Raw genomic sequence first — 25070 nt, forward strand, 5'->3', positions numbered from 1 at the left:
ACAGTACACGCAAATGTATACTAAAGTCCTACGTATGCAAGGACACGTGTTGGAAAAACTCCCATCTCTCCTCAGCTAGATATCTGTCTGAGAGAAGATGGACAAGAGGGCATGACTAGAGAGGGTACAGTTTATGTGTCAAATTGACACATTCTATCTAACCCTAACCCTTTTCCTAGTCTCGTGTTGCCATACCTCCAAAATCACATTGTTTTTTTCCTGACCTTAACCTAATTCTCCTAACCTGCTACGAAAAGTCAATTCCGGTCAATTCTGACAAGCTGTATACTATCTAGTCAAAAACGTTATTATTCACTGAAATATCCACAAACTGTACACTATCTAGTCTAATGTATTCACTAATATCCATAAGCTGTATACTATCTAGTCTAATGTATTCACTAATATCCATAAACTGTATACTATCTAGTCTAATGTATTCACTAATATCCATAAACTGTATACTATCTAGTCAAAAACGTTATTATTCACTGTAATATCCACAAACTGTACACTATCTAGTCTAACGTATTCACTAATATCCATAAGCTGTATACTATCTAGTCTAATGTATTCACTAATATCCATAAACTGTATACTATCTAGTCAAAAACGTTATTATTCACTGTAATATCCATAAACTGTATACTATCTAGTCTAACGTATTCACTAATATCCATAAGCTGTATACTATCTAGTCAAAACCATTATTATTCACTGTAACATCCATAAACTGTATACTATCTAGACTAACGTATTCACTGTAATATCCATAAACTGTATACTATCTAGACTAACGTATTCACTGTAATATCCATAGGCGGTATACTCTCTAGTCTAATGTATTCACTGTAATATCCTCTATCTTTCAGTCTATCGGGCATTTTTCAGTTCGGAGAGGCAGACAAAATGGACATTCACAGACAGGACAGCCACAACAGCAATCACAACTTCCGTCATGGTCGTCAAAGGTCCGTCCTGGGGCACGTGCGTAGGCTTCTCAGCGTCCAGGATCCCCCCGAGCTCGTCCCTCCTCGTCCCTCCTTTAAACGTCACAGCAGTGAGGCCTTCTTCCCCTTCAGACCTGACTCCCATGACTACCCTGGATCAGACGACCAGGCTCCCCCAGGACCGGATCACTCTCTGTTCCCCAGACCCAACCTCTTTAACTCCCATAACCCCCTCTCACCCAACCACCCTCTGGATACACTACGGGAGGTTAGTAGTACTCTTTCTTCCCTGGACACTGAGCCCCGTACGCCGTCCTTCACAGACCTGCCTCAGTGGGTGGTAAGTCCACCTGCTTTTTCTGATGATCATGGGGATAGTGGTTATGGGGGTGATGGAGGGATGTGTGGGGCATTATCTGGGGCTCCACAACCCCTGAATCATATAGAAGTCTTCTCCCAACAGACAGGGCATGAGCAGGTCTCAAGTAAGCCTGGGACTCCAGTAGATCTGTCCCCCATTGTGGAGGCTCTGGCCCTGAACACGAATCAGGGCAACAGCTGTACCCAACCGAGGCCCAAGAAGTTGAGCTGGAACGTCCCCAAAGACTGGTGTAAGCCACAGAGACGTCAGCTGTCCTTCCAGTTCTCCAGACAGGGCTCAAAGAGCTCCCTGCACAGCCTGCCTAGTCCTAAAGGCCTAGGGAGGAGGAGAGGCCGAAACACTTCCACAGCCCTCCACTTTCCTGCTGAGCCTGCCCAGTTCGAAGCACTGCAAGTCCCAGAGACAGACATTCTGGAGTCCAATGGTCATGAGAGTGACAAGAAGAACACCAATGACAGCCAAGAGAACAAGGACAAGTCACAATCAGAGAACTCATAATATTATTCTGACATACAGTACATATCAACCTGTTGTGCCCTAATATGAGTCATTTAACAGGATCTCTAAGGGTGTAGCCAGCATTATTAATTGACACCCTAATAAACATCAAATGTTTGTTTTATAATAAAAATATAATTTATTCAGTCACCGTTCAATGTTAATCATTGTACTCACTCACAAAATAATGCAACAAAAAACACCTGATTGCATTAAAACAATTATTTATTAACTTTAGTAGAATGGAAATGCATTCATTATTCTCAAAAGATGCCAGACAGCCACTGATAATACTGGACAGACAGACACTGATAATGCTAGACAGACAGACACTGATAATGCTAGACAGACAGACACTGATAATGCTAGACAGACAGACACTGATCATGCTAGACAGACAGACACTGATAATGCTAGACAGACAGACACTGATAATGCTAGACAGACACTGATAATTCTAGACAGACAGACACCGATAATGCTAGACAGACAGACACTGATAATGCTAGACAGACATACACTGATAATGCTAGACAGACAGACAGACACCGATAATGCTAGACAGACATACACCGATAATGCTGGACAGATAGACACTGATAATGCTGGACAGACAGACACTGATCATGCTAGACAGACAGACACTGATAATGCTAGACAGACAGACACCGATAATGCTAGACAGACACTGATAATTCTAGACAGACAGACACCGATAATGCTAGACAGACAGACACTGATAATGCTAGACAGACATACACTGATAATGCTAGACAGACAGACAGACACCGATAATGCTAGACAGACATACACCGATAATGCTGGACAGACAGACAACGATAATGCTAGACATACAGACACTGATAATGCTAGACAGATAGACACCGATAATGCTGGACAGACAGACACTGATAATGCTGGACAGACAGACACTGATAATGCTGGACAGACAGACACTGATAATGCTGGACAGATAGACACCGATAATGCTGGACAGACAGACACTGATAATGCTGAACAGACAGACACTGATAATGCTAGACAGACAGCCACTGATAATGCTGGACAGACAGACACTGATAATGCTGGACAGACAGCCGTTCAACCTTTCCATGAAGCACTTCTGTCTCAGTGATGATGACAGGAGGTGAAGCTTGGTGATTCCATGCATCGCTTCATCCACTCTTCTATCACTATCCTTCCTTCTTTCTTTCCTTCCTTCCTCCCTTCCTTCCTCACTTCATCCCTCCTTCTATCATCCATCTATCCATCTCTCCCTCTGTCCATTCCTCCATCCATCTCTCCCTCTGACCATCCCTCCTTCACTCCCTACTTCCATCGCTCAGTTTACCCTTCCCACCTTCCATCTATCTATCCATCTCTGCATCCAACGTTGTATAGCGTGTGTGTCTGGCCTTAGCGAAGCCCACCCTGTCCTGTCCCCGGTCATAGATGCTATAGTAATCAGAGAGGAACACGTCCCCTAGGATCCACAGAGGATCCGTCGAGGAGTGCAGATCCTCCGCCTGGAACCCACTGAAACAGATCTCATGATCACCCATCATCTCCTGAAGAGAGGGAGGGAGGGAGGAGGGAGGAGGGAGAGGAGGAGGGAGAGGAGGGAGAACGAGAGAGAAGAAATGAGAAGGGAAGAGAAGGAGGGAGGAAAAAGAAAACGAGAGAGAAGATATGAGAAGGAAAGAGGAGGAGAGAGAAGGAGAGAGAAGGAGAGAGGGAAGGAGGGAGAGAAGGAGGGAGAAGGAAGGGGAAGGAGAGAAGGAGAGAGAAGGAGAGAGAAGTAGGGAGAATAGAAGAGGGGAGAGAAGAATAGAGAAGGAGGGAGTGAGAAGGAGGGAGAGAGAAGGAGGGTAAAGAAGGGAGAGAGGGAGTGTGTCAGAAATATGACAACAATCATAACAACCATTCATCAAATACCGTATGTTTTTTGACACAGGCCTACCGTAGGACACCAAAAAATATATATAGCTATAATTTATACTAAAATGTTTATCACACACAAGTTAAAGTATATACTGTAATAGTATGTATGCCGAAATCTGGAAATATCTCACTTGTCATGTTCATTCACTGTATGTTGGACCAGTACCCACCCTTCTGACGTAGGACTCAGCAGTGAGCACGTATTCCACCCCGTTGAGCATGATGGTCACCTGGGGCAGGCTGGAGAGCCGGGCGCAGTCAAGCAGGTACTGCAACACATTTTCCTCATTGAAAAGCATTGAAGAGAATTGGAATTTCAGTGTACTTCCTGAATCAACTGGAATTTAAATGGAATTGAGCCTCGTGCAGCCCCTGTAACTCTACAGACTGGCATGGAATGGGCACACTTCTGCAATGGAGGTGGGGGTAGCTCCTATCAGTAGTAGTAGAAGTAGAAGTAGAAGTAGTAGTAGTAGTAGGAGTAGTAGGAGTAGTAGTAGTAGTAGCAGCAGTAGTAGCAGGATTAGTAGTAGTAGTAGCAGTAGTAGTAGCAGAAGTAGTAGTTGTAGTGGTAGTAGCAGTAGTAGCAGTAGTACTAGTAGTAGTAGGAGCAGTAGTAGTGGTGGTAGCAGCAGTAGAAGGAGTGGCAGTAGCAGTAGTAGCAGCAGTAGTAGTAGGAGTAGTACTAGTAGTAGTAGAAGCAGCAGCAGTAGTAGTAGTAGTAGTAGAAGCAGCAGTAGTAGTAGTAGTAGCAGCAGTAGTAGTAGTAGTAGTAGCAGTAGTAGTAGTAGTGATAGTAGTTGTAGTAGTATGGTAGTGGTAGTAGTAGTAGTAGTAGTAATAGCAGCAGTAGTAGTAGTAGTAGTAGTAGTAGTAGCAATAGTAGTACTAGTAGTAGTAGTAATAGTAGTAGTAATAGTAGCAGTAGTAGCAGCAGTAGTAGTAATAGTAGTATTAGCAGTAGTAGTGGCATTAGTAATAGTAGTTGCTACATCTGCTCCTGCCACGCCTACTTCTCATCCTGGACCTCCCTAAACTTGCTACCACTCCCCAGTGCTCTCTCCCTCTCTCTCCCTCTCTCTCCCTCTCTCTCCCTCTCCCTCTCTCTCCCTCTCTCTCCCTCTCTCTCTGTGTGTGATTGTGTGAGTGGAGACAGGTGTGCTGGAAGCAGAGCAGTTTCCCACCAGCTGCAACCTGTTCCATAATCAAGAACCCTATAAATACTTAGCCCTGCCACTTCCACACTGCCAGATTGTAGCCTCTACTCAGTCAGTCTGCATTTCTAGCTGTTTGTTACTGCATAGATTTTGTTATCCTATTGTGTCACGTTGCTTTTTCTCTCCGCTATAGTCCCGTGTGCTCTGACTCTGGCACCTGTCCCTCGTCTCCTCAGTTTCCTTCCCCTGGGTCCCCACTCTACTGCTTCATTGGATTCTGCTCCAGACCTGCTTACCTCTCTATTACCCACCCGAGATTCCCCTGGACTGCACCCCATCTCCTCTCCCGCTTTTCAATAAATACATTGGTTACCTATCCTTGTCTCCTCGTCTGAGTCTGCATTTGGGTTCACCTGCTCCGCCAGGAGGAGGGGGGGTGGCTCATAATGGGTGGAATGGTATCAAACACGTGGTTGATACATTCCATTGACTCCATTCCAGCACTGCATCTCAGTGCTAGAGATGTCTCTAGAGACCCTGGTTCAATCCCGGGCACTATCACAACCGGCCATGATTGGGAGTCCCATAGGGCGGCGCACAATTGGCACAGCATCATCCGGGTTATGGGAGGGTTTGGCCAGGGTATGCCATCATTGTAAAATAAGAATTTGTTCTTGACTGACTTGCCTAGTAAAATAAAAGGAGTTGGTAGTATATAACGTGGTCTTACCTCTCCAATGGAGGTGGGGGTAGCTCCTATCAGCTGTTGTAGAGCGAGGATGTCACGGGTGGGACCGATGATGAGAGACGTGCCTGTATCAATGATGGCCTGACAGCCATGGGGACAGAATGTCAAGGCTCCCTGGACCTGTATACTGCAGTGGAAGAGGTGTAGCAAAACATGTGTTCAGAACTATAGGGAGATTACCTTTTTGAAGAATTCAATCTCTAATTTGGCTGCCATTTTGGATTACTATGATACAGCAACAAGATGAGACTAAAGGGACTTTTCTGACCAGCATCCCATTGACCTCCTGACTAGCCAAAACCTAAAACCTGCCCTAACCTTAACCTAACCCTGACCCTAACCTTCTTTTAACCAATTCTGAAATGTAATATTGGTTTGTACGTCACACCCACGTCCCCTTAGTTTTCCCCACAGCATCACAACTGAAATCAGGGACAATTCCACCATTACCCCACTAGATGACTGGACAGCACAATATTCTCCTTTTCTCAGTCATATGAAATTGTCAAACAGTTGCCTCACTCTTGTAGGCAGCCCTACTACTAACTGTGGATATGTCCCCCGGTTTGACAGAGGGACAAGATGATATGAGTTATCCTAGTTCTGACTCAGTTTGACCGAGGGACAACATATGAGTTATCCTGGTTCTGACCCAGTTTGACAGAGGGACAACATGATATGAGTTATCCTAGTTCTGACCCAGTTTGACAGAGGGACAACATGATATGAGTTATCCTAGTTCTGACCCAGTTTGACAGAGGGACAACATGATATGAGTTATCCTGGTTCTGACCCAGTTTGACAGAGGGACAACATGATATGAGTTATCCTAGTTCTGACCCAGTTTGACAGAGGGACAACATGATATGAGTTATCCTGGTTCTGACCCAGTTTGACAGAGGGACAACATGATATGAGTTATCCTAGTTCTGACCCAGTTTGACTGAGGGACAACATGATATGAGTTATCCTGGTTCTGACCCAGTTTGACAGAGGGACAACATGATATGAGTTATCCTGGTTCTGACCCAGTTTGACAGAGGGACAACATGATATGAGTTATCCTGGTTCTGACCCAGTTTGACAGAGGGACAACATGATATGAGTTATCCTGGTTCTGACCCAGTTTGACAGAGGGACAACATGATATGAGTTATCCTGGTTCTGACCCAGTTTGACAGAGGGAAAACATGATATGAGTTATCCTGGTTCTGACCCAGTTTGACAGAGGGACAACATGATATGAGTTATCCTGGTTCTGACCTGGACATCTTGATCTGCCAGTAGCTCTTCAGGGTAACAGGGTTCCAGTTGATGGGTCCACTGTAGAGCGCCTCGTCCATCCCTCCTAGCAGCAATTCTCCCTCTGGGTCCCTTGGCATCTTACTCCTGGAAGCAGAAGCAATCACATTACGATGGGTAAATTGATCAATTCTGCTCCTCTAGATCAGTAGGGGAGTGATAAAAGAATTTATATGTTAATGGCTGTAAGGCAATCGTTAATGTGACTGACTTAGGTTTGGAAGTACAGGAGAAAATTCTTAACCTCACAGCACTTATAACTGATGTATGGTGGGCTTGTACCAGCAAAGGACGCATACGATAGACACTACCAAAAGGGTGGTTAGGAACTTGCGCCCCGATGTTATTGGTCCAACCAGCTCGAGTTAGTCATCAGAGGCCAGTTATAGGAGGCCAAAGTAGGCACAGGAGGAGTTTTGATCAGGATGGGAGTAGCCCTGTCTAGATGGATGCTATTGGCATCCCCAGGGGAGTTCCAGATAAATACAAAGCTATGAATCAAATAGGTGAAGGCTTTACCACTACGTTCTTATGGTGGTTGACAATAAATAAAAATGTGGATTGGAGTAACTACATCTATTATAAACAACAGAGATTCATGAATGAAACCGGGGATGCAGTAAAGGGGTTCTCTGACCAATTATCCGCCACCTCCCTCATGACCTGGCAAAATAGGCTGGCTCTCGATATGTTATTGGCAGAAAAGGGCGGGGTATGTAGAATGATAGGGGTTCATTGTTGTACGTATATTCCTAATAACACAGCTCCAGATGGATCAGTGACCAAGGCCCTGGCCGGTTTAACCACATTGGCTAACGAGTTAGCGGAGAACTCTGGGGTGGTTACCTCACTGACTGGGTGGTTCGATAGTATGTTTGGAAAATAGATTTTTTGAAATAATTACTGTGTTATGAGCTGCATTCACCTGTATGAGTGTGTTGGTGTTGTGTGGTTCCCATGTGTGAGAGGTTTAATCACCAGGACTCTAGAGAGATCGATGACGCAACAAATGATGAGGTATGGACAGATTCCGAGCTCCGACCAGTGGGATGACAACTTCATGTCTCCAGGCCTAGTAGATGGCTCCGTTTCTTTCAACCACGAGGAGCCCATGTTGGATGAGACTATCTTCAATGTTTAGACAGACTGTTCATTTAATGAAGATTATAATGAAAATCCTAAAAAGAAAAGTTATAATTGGAGATAGGCCTAGAACAGTCGTTGATGAGTATATGAGGTTAATACATGTATATTGGTTTTGTTTGATTTTGTGTGACATTTATAATTCCAATCACAATCAAGGTTGACGTATCAGTGTGTAATATTTAGTCAAAGGGTGGATTGATAAAGGAATTTATATGTTTAAATTAATGACTAAAGAATTCCACCCTGAAACATATAATACTATAATTCTAATAATGTATGTGTGGGACAAGTTTAGAGGGAGAAAACAGGGGCTGGTAGACTACACATGATAACTCTGAAAAAGCTGACGACAGTAGGGCCTGTTGTTTATCACTTCCAAGGCCTCTCTAATCTATGGAGGAGAGAACGGCGAGAAACTGCCAAGGCCGGTAGAAAAGTGATAAACCTGTCTCTCTTTTTTGTGTGTGTGTGTGTGTGTGTGTGTGTGTGTGTGTGTGTGTGTGTGTGTGTGTGTGTGTGTGTGTGTGTGTGTGTGTGTGTGTGTGTGTCGTAGAGGGGGTTATAAAGACTGTTAAAATTTTGGTTGACTTTAGAACGTTCTCTGAATAAACCTTACGGACCTTTTGCAGAAGCTGAGTCTTTGCCTAATTATTATTCAACCCAGGGTCTTACAAACCTCAGGGATTGGTCAAAGCTTAAATAATTGTTAGTTATAATCATTGGGATTGAAAATTCTCGTGACAATTACGATGGGTAAATGGATCAATTCTGCTCCTCTGGATCAGTAGGGGAGAGTGGGATAAGTCGAGACAAAGAGGTACGTTGAGACACACTTGTTTCTAGGAAACCATAGACAAAATGTATAATTTAACCAAATATTTAAAGAGGCAAACATTTCATGGAGTCTGTGAAGGAAGAAACCACATTGAAAAAGTGGTAAGCAAGTTAGGTCCAAAATTTTTTTTCACAAAGTTTATTGCAGTAGAGGTTTCATGATGCTTGTTTCCAAACCAAAGTAGATCATTTTACGATTGTTCTATACATTGGTTGAGGTCTCCAAATGCTTCAATATGAGGACCTAAACATGGCATGAAAGTTCATCCTTGTAGCTGTGTGGGCTAATATTGTCACGCCTTGACCATAGAGAGCCCTTGGTTCTCTATGGTGTAGTAGGTCAGGGCGTGACTAGCGGGTGATCTAGTATGTCTATTTCTATGTTGGTGCTAATATGGTTCCCAATTAGAGGCAGCTGTTTATCGTTGCCTCTGATTGGGGATCATATTTAGGTAGCTATTTCCCCACCTGTGTTTTGTTTGTTTTGTTTGTCCTCACGGTCTTTGTAAGTTTTGTTATTTTGTTTTTGTTAGTTTCACTTATATAAATATGTGGAACTATACTCACGCAGCGCCTTGGTCTGCTCATTTCCAAGAACATGACAAATCTAGTCAAAATGTTTGCCTTGGGATAAGTTGAGCCAATGGCCTTGGGATAAGTTGAGCCAATGGCAATTTGAGCAAATGTAAGGGTTTTCTTCCCAGGCGTAATGCAAGGCATTATCACCGGTTTATGAGGTAACAACAGGGCCTGTGTTAAAATTACAAAGTGTTTGTTAGGTGTTAAGAGATGCTTAAAATTATTAAACGACACAAAAAAAGTGATTGTGTTGAATTGTGTTTGGGAAATACAGTCATTTAGCAGACGCTCTTATCCAGAGCGACTTACAGTAGTGAAAGCATACATTTCATTTCATGCATTTTTTTTGTACTGGCCCCCCGTGGGAATCGAACCCTGGCGTTGCACACACCATGCTGGCATTGCAAACACCATGCAAACACCATACTCTACCAACTGAGCCACAGGGAATGACCCGAAATAAAGTAAGACATGATTTTAAACATTTCATTCAATAGAGAAATTCGGCTTTATTTTTTTATTTTTTCCTTTATTTAACTAGGCAAGTCAGTTAAGAACTAATTCTTATTTCAATGACTGCCTAGGAACAGTGGATTAACTGCCTTGTTCAGGGGCAGAACGACAGATTTTTACCTTGTCTGCTCGGGGATTCGATCCAACGCTCTAACCACTAGGCTACCTGCCGCCCCACCCCACCCTGTCCCGCGGCAGGTAGCCTAGTGGTTAAGCGTGTTGGCTTGAATCCCTGAGTTGACTAGGTGAAAATGTGTTGATGTGCCTTTGAGCAAGGCCCTTAACCCTAATTGCTCCTGTAACTCACTCTGGATTAGAGTGTCTGTTTAATGACTGAACTGAAAAACGTACCCCATACGTACCCCATAACCGGGGCAAGTTGTGCCAAGAAACCGCTTTTTCTGGACAAGCTATGTTTTCAAAACTGTAGTGTTTACATGAATTCTGATTATTTCCAGAGATACACAACATCCTGAAATATATGTAGATATCTTTGTTAGAAAGAAAACGATATTTCCCTTGACAGAGTAATACTAAAAAATGGCTCAACTTACCCCACTCTCCCCGATCATTATCATCAAGTTTTAGTCTACAGTAACCTGTAGGTCTGTGTGCCTGGGTAGTGTACTTCACCATCATCATCAATAACAACATCATGATGGGTAGACAGACAGATCTATTCTCTGTGGTCCTGGGTAGTGTACTTCACCATCATCATCATCATCATCATCAATAACAACATCATGATGGGTAGACAGACAGATCTATTCTCTGTGGTCCTGGGTAGTGTACTTCACCATCATCATCATCATCAATAACAACATCATGATGGGTAGACAGACAGATCTATTCTCTGTGGTCCTGGGTAGTGTACTTCACCATCATCATCATCATCAATAACAACATCATGATGGGTAGACAGACAGATCTATTCTCTGTGGTCCTGGGTAGTGTACTTCACCATCATCATCATCATCAATAACAACATCATGATGGGTAGACAGACAGATCTATTCTCTGTGGTCCTGGGTAGTGTACTTCACCATCATCATCATCATCAATAACAACATCATGATGGGTAGACAGACAGATCTATTCTCTGTGGTCCTGGGTAGTGTACTTCACCATCATCATCATCATCATCAATAACAACATCATGATGGGTAGACAGACAGATCTATTCTCTGTGGTCCTGGGTAGTGTACTTCACCATCATCATCATCAATAACAACATCATGATGGGTAGACAGACAGATCTATTCTGTGTGGTTCTGGGTAGTGTATATGTGTACTTTTACCTACTTGCTGAGGTAGAAGGAGAAGATGGGCTGGTCCACGGACTTCTGGTTCATGATGCTGTCGAAAACGGGTGTCCCCAGTTCCTCAGCCAGGGAGGGGTACGCCAAACCCAGCACCCCGTCAAACTTAGCCATGACAAAAACATAACCTGGCTCGTACACCGACTCTCCAAACTCCTGGTTTTGCACCGTCAACGGGCCTATCTGGACAACCACAGGGACGTGTCAGGTGTATGAATTACTGTGTATACACAAAGGCCTTTCAGGAATCTTACATCCCACACCTGGTTCATTTGTCAACGTTACATTGTACATGTGTTGCTGTAATACTAGTAAACGACTCAATCCTTTCAAAACATTTACACCTTTTAAAGAAAACAAAGCATCAGTAAACAATGTCGTCCCCCACAAATGATGCACCGCCCCCTCTATTGCAAGACCCATCCTTCACCCAAGTTTAGTTCAAATCAAGACCCATCCTTCACCCAAAGTTTAGTTCAAATCAAGACCCATCCTTCACCCAAGTTTAGTTCAAATCAAGACCCATCCTTCACCCAAGTTTAGTTCAAATCAAGACCCATCCTTCACCCAAAGTTTAGTTCAAATCAAGACCCATCCTTCACCCAAGTTTAGTTCAAATCAAGACCCATCCTTCACCCAAGTTTAGTTCAAATCAAGACCCATCCTTCACCCAAGTTTAGTTCAAATCAAGACCCATCCTTCACCCAAGTTTAGTTCAAATCAAGACCCATCCTTCACCCAAGTTTAGTTCAAATCAAGACCCATCCTTCACCCAAGTTTAGTTCAAATCAAGACCCATCCTTCACCCAAGTTTAGTTCAAATCAAGACCCATCCTTCACCCAAGTTTAGTTCAAATCAAGACCCATCCTTCACCCAAGTTTAGTTCAAATCAAGACCCATCCTTCACCCAAGTTTAGTTCAAATCAAGACCCATCCTTCACCCAAGTTTAGTTCAAATCAAGACCCATCCTTCACCCAAGTTTAGTTCAAATCAAGACCCATCCTTCACCCAAGTTTAGTTCAAATCAAGACCCATCCTTCACCCAAGTTTAGTTCAAATCAAGACCCATCCTTCACCCAAGTTTAGTTCAAATCATGCCAGTGCTGTCAGAGACATCGCTTATGAGACTAATGTATGATCAGAAACAGATCCACAGTCATCTCCCTGATTTCATCGTATACCATCTAATGAAATCAGATGTGTTTAATATAACATATTAGACAATCCCCACTAGAAGCTGAGCTGATAGAAACTACACTCCAATTCATTTGGGAACATGGGCAGTACAGGGATAGGGGTTAGGAATATTGTGTCACCTTGAGGACTTCCCTGCCCATGATGCCCAGCATGTGTCCCTTGCCATAGTGGATGCCAAACATCCTGCCGTCGTGGTTGAACGTGCTGGACTCAAATGCTTTGAACTTGTGGTGCATGCCTGGAGAGAGAGAGAGGGGAGAGAGAGAGAGAGAGAGAGAGAGAGAGAGAGAGAGAGAGAGAGAGAGAGAGAGAGAGAGAGAGAGAGAGAGAGAGAGAGAGAGAGAGAGAGAGAGAGAGAGAGAGAGAGAGAGAGAGAGAGAGAGAGAGAGAGAGAGAGAGAGAGAGAGAGAGAGAGAGAGAGAGAGAGAGAGAGAGAGAGAGAGAGAGAGAGAGAGAGAGAGAGAGAGAGAGAGAGAGAGAGAGAGAGAGAGAGAGAGGGAGAGAGAGAGAGGGAGAGAGGGAGAGAGGGTGGAACACAGTGACCTATAGAGGCTAGTCTGCTCTTGTCTGTGTCACACAGTCAGCAGATAAACACTGACTCTAGATAAACAGGAATACATTAGTCTGTTTGGAACAGATTCTAAAAAGATAGTATGGAGCAGGTAAATGTGTTTTATAGTGTGGTCCAGTCCCAAAAAACAGATTGGATTAAGCACAGAAATACAAATGTCCGTTTACCCGTAAGTACATGTCACACGACCATAATACATCTTGCTCTTTGGTACCATTCAGATAAACATGATTGTTGTAAAATAGTTATTTTTTCCCCTAAGTGTCGGTTCTGTTAATCCCTAGCTGTGTTCTGAAGTCTCACCACAGGCCTCTGAGACGCAGTAAGAGGATGGGACCCATAGGTCAGACGATCCTGTATCAAACACTACGGTGAAGTTCTGTTCCGGGGTACCCAGGCTGATCAGTCCATAGTACTGGGCCTGGACAATCACACACAGGGAATACAATGACATTTGTCCATCCATGTATTCTGAAATCTATACAGTGTGCTGATCAACTCTTCACAAATGTACAGGTCTGACTTCAACACAGTGACACCATAAAAGTACGATAGGTGTTTTGATGTTTTTCAATATACTGAACTGATGACTGGTTTTTTCTTCTCTCCATATAATACACCAGATACCACAGCAGAGTCCCTTGGTAGGGAACCAGCAGTTATTACAGTTCAATACACTTATTCACTTCCATTCAGTCCCACTTACATCCATGAAGTTGTAGAGCCTCTCGCTGCTCTTACCCAGCCTGAGAGAGGGGATACCAGGGGGTAACACTGGGCGTACCTCCGGTTGAACACATCAGGCTGGTGGTCCCTCATGAAGACCTCCAGGCGATTGGAGGCTCTCAGCTGAGTACGCACAGAGAGCATCCGACGCAGGGGGATCCTGGGCCGAACATACTCAGGTTGGTGGCCATACTGAGGTAGTTTAGATACAGTACACTTGTAGATGCTTCAATAAGGACCAGAAACTAACTTTTTCATCCACTAGCAAGTCAGACTTTTGGCTGCTGAAGGTAATGTGTCCCCGATTGAAAGCCTCTTTCATTCCTCACTTACTTCTTATAATGATTCTAATCAGGGTCGGTACGGATTATATATTTTTGGGGTTGGGGGCCCCTGGGAACGTGCCCGTTCTGTAATCTGAACCTGATTCTCACGCATTACCAAAAATATTCAAGTAGGGCAAAACATTTTCAAGTATCTTGAAAGGTTTTCAAACAAAGGCCAAATGTGAAGGATCTGTCAGTTCTTACCTGATCAGCCCATGTGCAGTCCAGGTACAGCAGATCAGGGTCAACACAGTCCACCTCATCCTGACTGGTAGTGTCTGTCAGTGGCTGCTGCAGACCAGACGCTCACTGAACACAGGCTGTAGACACAACAAACTGGCTGTCATTCAGCACTGAGAGGAAAGGTAGGAGGTGAAAATGGGTGGATCTCATTTCCTTGAGTCCTCGCATCCTCTCTTCATGCCTCCTCTGAATTCTCATTCAATGGGTTTGGAGGTGAGGAGTCAGAGAATTGATATTCTCCAATGGACTTTTGATCCCAGTAAGACCAGCCCTAACACAGCCCAGCAGATCTCTCCAGGGGAAATGACAGTGAGACAGTACAACTATGAGGATCTATATTTTATGCATGTGTAACGTCCAGGATGGATTGATGCATCCTTGAATGCTTTCAAGTGGATATTGCACTTCCTTGATTCTGGGTATTTGAGATTGCTGGATTCCCAATATACGTAGAACACCCCCATATCAGCCTAAACATCTATCTGGATACTTTTACCAGACTGAGGTTGAGGTGACCGAGACCTGCGGATGGTGTTCACGTTAGGTAAATACCCGTGTTTACTAGAGATCAAAGAGTCAATCAGATAACCAAAAGCAGCTTGGGTAGTACAATGTGTACAGAAGGCATTTAGATGTCAAAGGCAAAAGCATGATAGTCTTCTTGTCATGGTGTTATGTTAAAAACAGATTCATATTCGTAACGTTATATAGTAGATCTATATCCTTAAAATGTTATAGTACATTTGGGCTCCCGAATGGCGCAACGGTCTAAGGCACTGCATCTCAGTGCTAGAGGTGTACACTACAGGCCCCGGTTGGAATCTAGGCTGTATCACATCTGACTGTGATTGGGAGTCCCATAGGGCGTCACACAATTGACCCAGCGTCGTCCAGATTTGGCTGCCATTTTAAATGAGTATTAGTTCTTAACTGACTTACCTAGTTAAATAAAATATACATCTAGATCCTTAATATGTTACAGTTCATCAATACAATTAATGTTAAAGTATATCAATATTCTATATATGTCATAGTAGTACATCAATATTCTTCATATATTATAGTAGTACATCAATATTCTTCATATATCATAGTAGTACATCAATACAATTAATGTTATAGTACATCAATATTCTTCATATATCATAGTAGTACATCAATAGAATTAATATGTTATAGTACATCAATATTCTTCATATGTTATAGTAGTACATCTATATCCTTAATATAAAATGTTAAAGTACACCTATAAGTGTTCTAAATACACATTTCAAACTAAGGCCCTCAAGGCATAAAACATTCCACAGACATGGATTCAGAGTGAGTTTTTTATTTATTATTATTATTTCAGTAAACATGTCCATACAGCCATCTGCATGAGATATCAAGTGGGTTGACAGTCTAACCTCTGCAGTGCTTCATAACACAGCACTGACAGTCGAACCTCTGCAGTGGTTCGTAACAGTGTTACAACCCCACAGTCTAAAGGAGCATTTAGACTAACCAAAAGAGACTGAAGCTTTGATTTTGGGACAACGGTACAGAAAAGATCAGGACTTTAATTTCAAAGTGACATATGGTACATAGCCTTGGACAGGAGTATCATAAATACAGGCTTTTCTGTTCCCCTTCCCCTACCAGCAACTCCTGTTACCCCTCTCTCCTCTTCCTCACCCCCCTCCTCTTCCTCCTGGTGGTATTAACAGGGGTGATGGTCTGGTACTCGCTTCCTGCAAGGGGAAAGAGGGAGGAATCAGTAAAAAGGAGAATTACTATGTTTTCAAGGAATGAAAACAACCTCACCATTTCAGAGTGGTAATTAAATGATCAACTTCCAAATGAGAACAACTGCACTTGTAAGTCATGTTTTGGACTGCCTAGTGCCAAGCAGATTGGGATAACAAGGATTCTCTACTCTAGTCATGTGGTGGACTGTTAGCTGTAGACTTGACCAATCAGAATGAACCAGTCATTGAGGATAGAAGCAGAAGACAGGGAACATTCTGGCATCGGAACACACTGGACCTGTTATCCCTCCATAACAGACAGTACAGGAGAACAGGGAGACAGCGTGCATGCCAAGAATGGAGGTTTAAGTCAGGCATTTGACTGCACCTACTGCAAGGATTGTGGGATATCTGGAAGAATAAAAGATAGCTGCAGGGTGTGTTGGTCCTCACCTGGGCGCAGCCTTGATGATGTTGTCGACGCGGAGAATCATCTCTGCAGCCTCCGCAGCAGACAGCAGAACCTGTCTCTTGACCTGGAAGCTCTCTGTCACCCCCATCTCTGACATGTCACCGATGGTACCCTGGTTCATATCTGAGGGACCCGGGAAGACAGACAGACAGACAGAAGCCTAAGTGTGATGGTGCGATGCATCGGACTCGCGTATTCAATGTGTTTTAATTCCTCTGGACCTGTTCAAATAAAATGACTGGAAGAAAAACAAAGGTCACAGGTCAAAGGAAGCTAGGTTTGAAACATCTAGGAGAGTGGAGGTGTATTGAGACGGTACTCACTCAGACCCATGGTGGTCTTCCCCTCCTGATGAGCAGCTCTCAGCTGGGCCACCAGATCGGCACTGTCGTAACCGGCGTTGTCCGCGATGATGGTGGGCAGCATTCTAAGAGCTTTGGCGAAGGACTCCATGGCCACAGCCTCTTTGCCCGGTGTCCTGAGGGCCAGGTCTGTCACCACCTTAGCCATCAGCATCTCAGAGCAGCCTGGAGGGACAGCAGCATGGAGATTCTCACAGTGGCTTCAGACAGTGTGTTGAACTTGTTGCTGGACTATTTCAGCCTGTTATTTCCCCACAGTATCCATGTAGATGGGCAGTGTGTGTATAGACCTCACCTCCTCCGTAGACGGTACGTGTCTCCTTGACGGTCTGAGCCAGGACACACAGGGCATCATGGAGAGACCTCTCAGCCTCATCCAGGATCTGCTGTGTGGCTCCACGCAGCACCACAGTACACGCCTCACCTGGGAGAGGGGAAACAAAAAGACAGGCAAAGACGGTCAGGACTTACAGTCAGAGAAAATACCAGGAAGACAAATTCTGACCATCAAGCCATTATCCTGCTATAAAACCAGAAGTAGAAACCATTTCTAAGTCAGCCTGCTGTGGTATCAACACTGACCCATGGCCACTCCTGAGAAGTGGATGAGAGTGTCCTCGCCGATCATCACCTCCTCGATCAGCTTGCAGTGGCCCAACTTCACCAGCTCAGGGTGGTCGAAGGTGGACGTGATCTCTCCCCCTGTGACCAGAGCCAGGCGCTCCACTCCAGAGAAGTCAGCATGTTCTATGGCCATGACGCCTGCTGCAGCAAACAGCTGCTCTGGGTAGTTGTAGATCAGCTGTCTGGTGATCAATCATTACTGATTACTAAATGACTCAAATCAGTCACACACACACAACGCTGGAAAAACCTTGATGAATAGATGAACTTCTACTTAGTACATGTGTGTGTGTGTGTGTGTGTGTGTGTGTGTGTGTGTGTGTGTGTGTGTGTGTACCTGTTGATGAAGCAGTTGATTCCGTGCTTGAGGATCCGCTCCACCTTCTCCTTCATCTTCTCTTTCTCAGCCATCTCTATCTCAGCCACCTTGGCCGTGGAGTCCACACGCACTCTGGAGCCAAAGATCTGACACAAGATTATACAGCTGCTTGGTTAGAAACGTGAAGGGAATTTGCAGCCATTTTTACAACCCGTCTTAAGAGGCTAACAGGAGATAGCAGGGAAGAGTATCAGGGATGGATTTCATTCTGATTCAGACAGCTGGAATTCAAAACATACATGTTCCTTGTTGTTTTTCAAAGAGGAAAATTGGAACTGGAGTTACAGTTTACTTCCTGAATTGATAAAGAATTGATGGTGTGTAACCCTAAGAACATATAAAAAAGGTAGAACCTTGATCTTATCGGTGTCCATGCCAGTGTTGGCGATGAGGATGTTGACGTTCTCTAGCCTCTTGGGCTGGTTCACACCAATCTTCTTGTCCAGCAGAAAGCCTACCAAGACAACCAACACATGAAGCTACATTAAACACCACAGAGTAGATGTTTGAACAATCTGTCCTCTAACTGAGAGTGGCTTGTTTATTATTAATGATCACACATATATATATATTACACACAGTACAGTAGTTTTGTGCATAGACGCAACATTAGCTGTAATGAATGTCTCATATAGCCAGTTTGTTGCATCTACCCGATTTTAATTTAGGAGGTTATTAACCAGTTATAACAGCACAGTATGAAGCTGCTACACCTTCTCAATCCTCCAAGAGCACATTTACACAGCTCGGGGTCAGACTAGAGCTCTTTAGATGTATTCATTAGGTCACAACGTAGCAAAGGTTTAGCAACGTGAACAAAAAAACCCTGTGTTTCTTATTGGTCATCTTCAGGTAATCCCTCCCTGTTTCAGTCAGTTTTTCCTTCCGTTTGGTATCCTAATGAATATGACCCAGCTGAGACCAACTGCCGTGTTCTGTCAGAGGTAGAACATGCATCAGCCTCCCAGTGGTCTCACCTTCGTCCAGGTAGGAGTCGATGAGGCTGCCTCCTAGCTTCTTGATGACGTGGATGGCTTCCAGGTTACCGGAGCTCTTCAGCCGGAGCACGGCCTCCACGGCCAGCTTGGCAAAGTGGTCCTTGTGGTGGGTCAACAGCTTGGAAGACAGGGTGGTGCGGGAGATGTTCAGAAGGTCCTCCTGGAACTTCACCTGGTCGTTACTGAGGAGGGGAGAATAAACAGCAGGGAGGATGGTATTTTTCACAGCTTAGCAATGTGATGTGTCTAGTCCTTCTTTATGGCTTTGGATGGGTGGTTACTCATCTATGTTATTAAAAACGTATATCTCATGACATTAGCTGAGTTCAGTCGTGTGATAGAGACCTCGTAGTTAAACCTGACATTATATTGTAGAAAAGCTTCATCGTTGTAGGCCTACCCATGGTCCACAGCAGCGTCCTTCAGAGCCTGGCGGGCTGCCTGGGTGGCCTTCCTCCAGCCAGAGATGATGATCTGAGGGTGGATCTTCTTGGCGATGAGGAGCTCAGCTTCCTAAAAGACAAGACACCAGGGTTGTGTTCATTTGGCTACACCGTAGAAAAACATTTGCAACGGGAAACAAAAAACAAGCATTTGTTATTGGATCATTGATAACTTTAGGAAGTATTACCAAGACAACGCACTATAGCTGGTGTTGATAATGGTTTTACTTCCAGGAGTTAATGACTTCACAACAGACAGCTATGTGAAATACAGTATTAGCTAGATGAGCTCCAGAGGATGATTAAGGTTTGTTAAGTAAATCATCCACTCTTACCCTGAGAAGTTCAGCAGCCAGTACTGTGACAGAGGTGGTGCCGTCTCCAACCTCATCATCCTGGGTCTTGGACATGTCTGGAAGACAGGAGGACTAAAGGATCAGAGAGGGTCTAGGACATGTCTGGAAGACAGGAGGACTAAAGGATCAGAGAGGGTCTAGGACATGTCTGGAAGACAGGAGGACTAAAGGATCAGAGAGGGTCTAGGACATGTCTGGAAGACAGGAGGACTAAAGGACATGTCTGGAAGACAGGAGGACTAAAGGATCAGAGAGAGTCTAGGACATGTCTGGAAGACAGGAGGACTAAAGGATCAGAGAGAGTCTAGGACATGTCTGGAAGACAGGAGGACTAAAGGATCAGAGAGGGTCTAGGACATGTCTGGAAGACAGGAGGACTAAAGGATCAGAGAGGGTCTTGGACATGTCTGGAAGACAGGAGGACTAAAGGATCAGAGAGGGTCTTGGACATGTCTGGAAGACAGGAGGACTAAAGGATCAGAGAGGGTCTTGGACATGTCTGGAAGACAGGAGGACTAAAGGATCAGAGAGAGTCTAGGACATGTCTGGAAGACAGGAGGACTAAAGGATCAGAGAGGGTCTAGGACATGTCTGGAAGACAGGAGGACTAAAGGACCAGAGAGGACAACAACAGTGTCCAGAAAGACAGCATAGCAGAGGGCCACTGCCTTGGGGAGCAGCACTATACCATGTGCAGGGCTTTCATATTTCCCTACAACTACATAGTTAGTGTTTTTTATGTAAAAGGGATTAATGATCAGTTGAAATAGTGTTTCTATGTAATAGGGGATTAATGATCAATGGAAATAGTGTTTTTATGTAATAGGGATTAATGATCAGTGGAAATAGTGTTTCTATGTAATAGGGGATTAATGATCAATGGAAATAGTGTTTTTATGTAATAGGGGATTAATGATCAATGGAAATAGTGTTTCTATGTAATAGGGGATTAATGATCAATGGAAATAGTGTTTTTATGTAATAGGGGATTAATGATCAATGGAAATAGTGTTTCTATGTAATAGGGGATTAATGATCATTGGGTCATAGCTACATGGCAGATCCTCACTGGTCCAAATTGTTTATACATTGAAGCTGAAATAGGATCCTTGCTATTTGGCCATTGGCCCAGTTTAATTGCAAGGAATTCCAATTGGTCAACCACAGGCTAGGGGTGGGTTATAGAGAGAACCACAGGAAAGAACCACTGAAGACAGGGGAGAATGAACATCTTCCTCCCCCTGATTTGCTTTGGGGTCTGAGTTATTGAAGAGTAACATCAACTGCTAACACTGGTGAACATAAACACTCACCAACCAACACTTTGGCAGCGGGGTTGTCCACTCCAATGGCTTTGAGGATGGTGGCCCCATCATTGGTGACTGTAACAGTTCCCTCCCTGCCACCTCCGATAAGGATCTTGTCCTGCAAGGTGGACAGTCAATGTGAGTTTGAACCACACAAATGATACATTTGGTCTAGTTGAGTTTATCAAGTCATGCTATGCATTTAGGGATTTTTTGTTGTTTTGTTTATATAATTGTTCATAATTGGGAATTTGGTATTAATCATTCATTGATGTCAATGACAGACTTGTTGAGTGATACATACCATTCCTTTTGGTCCCAAGGTACTCTTCACCAGATCTCCAATGGCGATGGCACCGATGAAGGACGACTGGAGGAAACCCAAAACATTAGTGTAGCACGGTATACCGGTACCAAGGTAATATCACGGTACCAAAACGTCTTATAATACCAACATGTTAGAACACCATAGTACCGTTTCATATGATACCACCACATACTTTAGCCCTACAACTGGCGCCTGTAATGTTAATAAAGTCAGTAGAATATTTTTAAGCAACAGCCACTAGTCTCTTGTATGGGCCGGTTCAATAATATCCACCTAAATTTCATGCACATCTCAGGTGTGGAGCTGCAGTCAGTCATCTGCATCCTCTTCCAGCATCACAATGACATCCAGATCATTATGCATGTATATTCCTTCCTCCCATTCCTCCAACCAAATCACAGACAGGCCTTTGCCAATATGAGCAAATCAGCCGTTCTATGCCGTATTGTATTACACAGTGTGAAGTTAAATTCTATGTGTTGTTCTGAGTAGTGTGTGAATATGAGTGACATGTTTTTGTGTGTAGCACATGTGTATAATGTTTAGAATATGGGAACAAGAGTCGGAGGGAAGGGGCGAACAGGACATTAGGCCACAAATGTTTTCTCTGTGGTATCGCGATACTTGGCCTGGTATCGTAAGTAAAATGTTTGTATCGTGACAACATTACAAAACATTGTTATATATGAATGGTACAGTAGAAAAACAACTATTAATGTAGTGTCATGATGTTGGCCTGTGGGTGAGGTTTATGACCCTCCCCATAAATACCTTTCTCCCTTTCCTCTCTCTTGACTCTACAGAAGGAGTCTTGAAAAGCCTTTGTTAAACATAGAGAGTCGGGCAACATCAAAAGGTGGGGGGAAAGGAACCATATTTCTGTAATCCAACCAGTTGAAAATATGCGTTGGTAGTTAATGAATATGTCAGATCAGTTGGCGTCTGAGACATTATGACTGATGACAGGACGACATAAACTGTATCTGGGAAAGTCTACACATTATAGTTATCAGATTCACATGGAATTGTTGTGCAATTTAAATGTTTAAATATGAAACTATTTGTGAAAAGATTAAATGTAGTTTTCGCTTCCAAATGAGAGAACTGGGTTTTCATACGGTTAAAGCTCTGCTCACTCAGCGGCCCCGCCCATGTGAAGAGACATTGGTTATAAACTATGAATCACGCCCTTCTCTCCCCTCCTACATAAAGCCATTGAGGAAAATGTAAGTTGGTGTTCCGAGGACGTTAGGGAGACAATTCCACGTTGAAAGGGCCCAGATAATAACCTAACGAAGTTAGCATTGAATTTCAACGTGAACATGACGATCAACACACCGAAAGGATGAATTTCCACTATACCAGCCGGAATATAGCATGAGCTAAAAGTATGGAAACTTGGTATGAACTTATTCACTCCAGAAGTGATACCTCCTAGCCGTTGAGTTAGCAGTGGCTGCTGTAAACGTGGGCTAGGAAAGGACGGACGACGTATCCAGCCTACCACACAACGACGATACTACAACGTATCCAGTTTACCACCAGAGACACTCTTCAAAGGACAAGGAAGATCTCTGTTGGGCAACACGGCCTTCCACCTACAACCAACCTATTGAAGTGCAGCTCAGAGTAAATATTTAATGCATTTTCCTTTTCCAAATGGGCGGTAATTTAGAATGCATAAGATTCTGTATTTACGATAGCACAGCTTCTCCCTTTGTTCTTCAGTCCTCCCGCTTTCAATCAAGCCCAACCCCCTCTCTTTGTGTAACCAGTTGTCCTATCTGTTCCGTCCACCAAGGAAGTTCTCTTTATGACATAATTTGCATTCTGTGTGTATGTAATTCTGTGTGATTAGTTAGGTATTTAGTAAATAAATAATTAACCCAAAGTTTGTATTGCCGATTCAACTTGTTAGCCAGGGTTCGTGAAGATAACCAAGAATTTACCACTTTCAGATGAGACTAACCAAGGTGACGATTAAATATTGACTGCTATTGATGTAAAAGATTACTAGGTCTTTAAGAGTTTATTCTGACAATAACAGCTCTATAAACATTATTTCGTGGTGCCCCGACTTTCTAGTTAATTACATTTACATGATTAGCTCAATCAGGTAATATTAATTACAGAGAAATGATTTTATAGAATAGCATGTCATATTACTTAATCCGGCATAGCCAAAGACACGACAGTAGTATAATATAAAGGGGGATAATTTACTAACATAACATTACATAAAGTAAACATCACAGAGCACTCAGCTCACCAGACGGGCTGTCTCAGCTTTCTCCTCGTCAGCTCCTTGCCTGAAGATGTTCACTGGGGCCATGGATAGGGACGCCTGCAAGACAGGTTAGGATATCAGACAACACAATCTTGCCAGAGTCACACCCCCGACACAAGGCAAACTGGTGAATGCTTGTGCACAAAGTAAAATGTTTTGACTTGACAATCTCTATGATAATATATTATGTCAAAGAAATACCCATAATCATGGTAGTGTCAAGATGACGAACATGTGTAAGAAGCCACGGGCTGCTGACATACTTTGACAGGTGTTGTGTATCAAATCAACAACAAAAAATAACAACACTGTGCCTTATTATCCAACTCAAAAATGTACATTGCCAACCATACATGGTCACAGATACACTTGGCTGTTTGAACAGCAGATGGTTGGTAGCATGGGGCTCGGGCTGTAACAAGGACCAGTTGCTGACTCCACCCACTTCTCCTAAGAAACCGCTAGAAGCTTTGTGGCCCAAGCTAACTGCGTTTTGGCAGACGCTATAGCTAGCCATGTAGCCTTCATTGTTGTGTCATTGTGCAAGAACATGAAAACTTTTAAATCTGTCGTGTCATGCTACTGTTAGATGGCCAAGCCCAACAAATAGCTAGCTAACTACAAATCTAGGGATACTGACGGGAGACAAAGTAGCTTAGCTAGTTAGCTCCACCCCTTAGCAAGTTGCTAGTTTAAAAAAAAAAAAAATACAATAATTACATCACTTCTACTGCTACGTTAATTCAAAGTGTATCCAGTTTAAGGTGAAAATGAATTGTTTCTACATCAGGCTTGATTTTCTGTTGATCACATAATCCATCCACATAAAATTACCACATGACGCTATTAGCTAACCGGCTACCTTAGCATGCTAGCTAACTAGTTGGCTGCGTCCAGGGCCCATGTGCTTCCCCAGTCAATGGTACACCCGTCAGAAATGAACAAAACCCATATTAATGCAAGATACTGCAAGTTTAAGAAAATTTTGTTTTTACTCAGTGTAGTTACCGGTTACAATCATGTTGTTAAATAAAATATTTATAAACGGAACAAAGAGGTTCGCTTACCATGATTTCTGTGAGTTGATAGCAGAAGCCGTGCACGCAACGGGAAGGAACAAACAGGAGTGACGCAGCTACGTAAGGACTCGCCCATAGCAAAGGTACGATCGATTTTGTCCCCCGGGGGGCAGCGTTTGGACTTTTGGTACAATTTCGCTTCTCTCTACCGATCCGGCATTTAGGGTGAGATAAATCAAATCCACCTAATTTAAAGAGTGTTGTGCAGATTGTGCGAACTCACTGCACACCCCTCTCTACTCCTTCTCCAATGCAGAATAAATCATATTCAATA

At 43.5% G+C, this 25070-nt stretch overlaps 3 protein-coding genes and 1 non-coding gene across 7 annotated transcripts in view; 1 reads left to right on the plus strand and 3 right to left on the minus strand.

Moving 5' to 3' along the window:
- Positions 1-1976, plus strand: part of LOC106576651 (bestrophin-3) — a 10597-nt gene extending 8621 nt beyond the window's left edge. For all 4 annotated transcript variants that reach the window (XM_045722434.1, XM_045722435.1, XM_045722436.1 and 1 more), the window contains one exon: positions 873-1976. In XM_045722434.1, coding sequence (XP_045578390.1) covers positions 873-1830 — 958 coding nt within the window. In that variant the 3' untranslated portion in view covers positions 1831-1976. The remainder of the gene's footprint in view (positions 1-872) is intronic.
- Positions 1977-3033: 1057 nt separating this feature from the next.
- Positions 3034-14722, minus strand: LOC106596118 (cathepsin E-like). The gene is given in 10 exon segments (XM_045722439.1): positions 3034-3398; positions 3942-4040; positions 5659-5803; positions 6940-7065; positions 11353-11552; positions 12688-12806; positions 13443-13560; positions 13846-13910; positions 13913-14025; positions 14396-14722. Coding segments are annotated over 10 exon segments (1245 nt in total). The 5' UTR covers positions 14455-14722; the 3' UTR covers positions 3034-3197.
- Positions 14723-15748: 1026 nt separating this feature from the next.
- LOC106599018 (T-complex protein 1 subunit beta) lies at positions 15749-24906 on the minus strand. The gene is made up of 14 exons (XM_045722438.1): positions 24785-24906; positions 23700-23774; positions 21407-21472; positions 21109-21220; positions 19775-19851; positions 19397-19509; positions 18976-19178; positions 18352-18452; positions 17957-18084; positions 17578-17801; positions 17291-17419; positions 16957-17160; positions 16615-16756; positions 15749-16164 (listed from the first exon to the last, which is right to left on the minus strand). The coding sequence occupies exons 1-14, from the start codon at positions 24785-24787 to the stop codon at positions 16134-16136; spliced, it is 1608 nt and encodes a 535-aa protein (XP_045578394.1). The 5' UTR covers positions 24788-24906; the 3' UTR covers positions 15749-16133.
- Positions 18585-18726, minus strand: LOC123743893 (small nucleolar RNA SNORA47). Its single transcript, XR_006770745.1, has one exon. It is a non-coding gene; the product is annotated as a small nucleolar RNA SNORA47 (small nucleolar RNA).
- Positions 24907-25070: the final 164 nt, after the last annotated feature.

The sequence above is a fragment of the Salmo salar genome, chromosome ssa07 (genome assembly GCF_905237065.1).
Source record: "Salmo salar chromosome ssa07, Ssal_v3.1, whole genome shotgun sequence".
NCBI lineage: Eukaryota > Metazoa > Chordata > Actinopteri > Salmoniformes > Salmonidae > Salmo > Salmo salar.